This window comes from Pinus tabuliformis, chromosome 7, assembly GCF_031772625.1.
Source record: "Pinus tabuliformis cultivar Carrire ecotype Pingquan chromosome 7, CPIR1, whole genome shotgun sequence".
Classification (NCBI taxonomy): Eukaryota; Viridiplantae; Streptophyta; class Pinopsida; order Pinales; family Pinaceae; genus Pinus; species Pinus tabuliformis.
This window is the reverse complement of record NC_142293.1, coordinates 834,998,150-835,001,518: the sequence shown is the minus strand read 5'-3', so window position 1 is coordinate 835,001,518 and position 3,369 is coordinate 834,998,150. Positions and strand designations below refer to the sequence as shown.

At 39.6% G+C, this 3,369-nt stretch overlaps 1 protein-coding gene across 1 annotated transcript; it reads right to left on the bottom strand.

Annotated features, from left to right (window-relative positions):
• Window positions 1-1,081: 1,081 nt before the first annotated feature.
• Window positions 1,082-3,129, bottom strand: LOC149250205 (xyloglucan endotransglucosylase/hydrolase 2-like). Its single transcript, XM_089453576.1, has 5 exons — window positions 2,634-3,129; window positions 2,256-2,396; window positions 2,046-2,146; window positions 1,728-1,921; window positions 1,082-1,611 (listed from the first exon to the last, which is right to left on the bottom strand). Exons 1-5 carry the CDS (start codon window positions 3,127-3,129, stop codon window positions 1,239-1,241), a joined length of 1,305 nt encoding a protein of 434 aa, XP_089309702.1. The 3' UTR covers window positions 1,082-1,238.
• Between the last annotated feature and the right edge of the window lie 240 nt (window positions 3,130-3,369).

Below are 3,369 nucleotides of genomic sequence, written 5' to 3'. Positions count from 1 at the left end.
CTCCTATTTTACACAGGTGCTATTTTACAGAGGTGCTACTGTTTGGGAGTTACATGTGTTAAAGAAAGAGAAAAAAGAGATGACAATATCATAATTATATGAAGACGATAACCCCACCTCGCCTCCCCATTCTTCCACCTTCGTTACCATTAGCCTCTCGTTTCCACTCTTTCCACCATAGCAGAATTGTCCCATTTATTACAGCATTCGTATTTTTTTTTTATATTTGATATATAAAATGAATTGTCCCATTAGAAGATTCATATATATTTTTTATTTCAATATGTGTCAAATTATAGTTTTGACACCACTATATCGTTAGAACTGTGAAATTCTCGCGAGAATTGAGTGGAATTTTTGCTCTCAGATTTCGGTCCGAGAGCTTCAGAAGAGAGTTGCGGATATTCAAGAGTTTTAGGGAAGAGTTAATAGATATCCAACACGTGGAAAACATAAAGGAAATGTTGTAGCTATTGAATCATCAAAAGAATCTTGCTTCTCCTGTATAGCATACCAGTAACAAAATGAAATAATTGATACCATCTAATAGGTTAGATGCGCTTTTGTTTGTGTGTCTGAAGAATACATACATGTAATAGAAAATCATAATTGGAAGGAAAGAATCGGTGGAAGGGGCAGGTATCCAAAATTCAAATTCATTCTCTGAATAACTGAATTCAATGGAAATGCTTTGAAAGACTCGGTTCTCATTAGCTTTGCAAGAATTCAATGGAAATGCTTTGAAAGACTCGGTTCTCATTAGCTTTCCCTCTTGCGGGGAAATTTCTAGATTAGAGAGTTGGGAATAGTTCAGCGGTTAGGTTGGGAAAAGATAGTATTATTATGTGTTGCAGTCAGTACATACTTTTGTAAATAAATAAATGCTACTGTGAGAGGAAACATTTTTGAAATCTTAAAATGTGTGAAACATATATCTATGTCTTGACCGTGTCTTTCTGTTTTCTTGATTTGGATCCGACAGCTTTAGAAAAGAGTTATAGATATTCAAAAAGGTAAAACGCTAACACATGGAAACCCTAAAGGAAACGCTGTGGCCATTGAATCATCGAAAGAATCTCGCTTTTGTATAGCAGTTCCAAAATGAAATGATTGATACCCTCCAATATTTTACATGCGTGTCTGAGAAAGAATGAAAGAATTAATGTAATAGGAATGAATCAGAATACTTGAAAGGAAAGAATTCAGAGTTCATTCTCTGAATTCAAAGGATTGAGGTTTTATTTGCATTCGGGAGGCGGTCCCTGGGGGAATCTCTTGGTGTCTGCACAATAATCATAGATCATGTAGTTCTTTCGTACCCACTGGAGCCTCTGCCTCTGTTCTTGGTTCAATTCCAAAGCCACCTCCTCTGCTGCGGCGTCAAAAGAAGAAGTAGCGGCAGCATTGAAATTGCGGAAGGATGCAACAAAGGGAGCTTTAGTCCAGTCGGTCTTCACAAGCCCACCCCTGGTTGCCCAATCATCTGCATTCCAAAGGCTGGAGTAGACCCTCATTGCTTGGGTTTTGGGATAATGATAATTGCTATCCACTTTACCCAACTCTGTCTCCCTGTTCTTAAACACTCGAACAGGACTCCCGTCTACAGAAAATCTGAACAACAAATTACAAGAATGTCAGGGTCATGGACTAGTTTGAGAGGTCACTGTATTGTTTTCAATAATATTGAAAGAAAAAGAATGAATGCAAAGAGTGCTGAGAATACATACATAATTTGGTTTGATGTCCAGAGCACAGAGTAAGTGTGGAAATCCAGGGTTGGGTCGAACCACAAGTAAAATTGCTGCTCACGCCCACCAAGGCCTTGAGCAAAGACATTAGTGTGCAAAATATAAGGATCTCCAGACAGGTTGCCCAGAAATTCAAAGTCTATTTCGTCGTGTTTGGGACCTTGAGATGATAGCTGCAGACAGCCATAAGAGCAACAACAAACAAACATGTTAGCAGAAGAAGTTATACGCCTTCAGTCTAATGAACCAAGGTAGTGTTAATAATTAATTGAATTCAAATAAGGTGGAGTTAATTACATAAAAGGTTGTGACTGTGCCTGCAGAGTTGCCAGGTACCAACTTGATTTGGATATCAATCTTGGCAAATAGATACTCTTGCTTGGATTGAATACCACAACCTGTCATCAAAGAAGAATATTAAGATTAGCTTATCTTATCTTAGCTGAAGTTAATTGACAGAAGAAAAAGGCGTAGGTAGCAGAAGAAAAGCAGAACTTCAAATGGTACCTGAAGAGCGGTCAAGAGTAAGTTGCAACTGTTGTCCATTGTCAAGGATTTTAGCACGATCATTGCCCCATGTAATGTCGACATCATTGTAGAAATTTGCAGAAGCAAGAGCTGTTAGTTTGACAACGAATTTAGGTAAATGTAGTTAAACAGTTTTGTAACGAATAATTGGTTATGTAACTATAGTTAGTCATATAAAACTATCATGTAGCGACGGAGAATTTTGTAGAATAAGACATTCAGTTTATAATTCAGTTTCTTATCTTGGTTATTCATCCTTGAGTTTCCTGTTTTCTTCATTATTTCACTTATTCATCCAACAAGTGGTATCAGAGCTCCGAGGGCGGTGAGCCTGGGCATGAAAGAAAGCGGCTGTACCAGCGAGGCGTGAACAGCGATTGGTGTAAGGCTGCGTGAGGCTGAAGACCTGCGTGTGGAAGATCCGGGTAATTGCTGCGTGTTCAGAGTTTCCAGAATATCTGCGTGACGGCGTGACCTGCGCTGAGAAGAGCGTTGAAAAAAAAACGATTTGCTGCTGTAAGCGTGACCTGCGCTGAGAAGAACGCTGAGAAACAAAAACAACAGACATGTGCTGAGAAGAGTCCAAGACAAACCTGCGTGTGCAGTTGTGTGCTCTGCGTGAAGCAAGTTGAGAACCCCTGTTACGTTTGCAGTGTTTTGAATGTACTGCACCTGCGCTGAGAAGAGGCTGAAACCTGCGTGAGTTGCCAGAGTTTCTTTTTTGCTCTCTGCGTGAATTTTTTTGTGTTTGCTGCGGGCTGTCCAGCATTTGAGTTTGCTGCTGTGAGCGTTGCCAGAGTTTCTTTTTTGCTCTCTGCGTGAATTTTGGAGTTTGCTGTGGGCTGTCCAGCATTTGAGTTTGCTGCGGGCTGTCAAGCGTTTTGTGCAGCGTAGTGTGGAGGGCTGGTGCGTGCTGCCAGAGAATCGGACCTGTTCAGCAAAGGAGGATCCGGGTAATTTTTAATTTGAGAGAAACTTCTGTTTCAGAATTTTTTTTTTGAAAGTTGTGGAAAATAAAGCCGTGGATTGTGGAAAATAAAGGAGTGGATATATTTTTTGAAGAAAAGAAAATAGAGTTTTTTTTTTTTTAAAT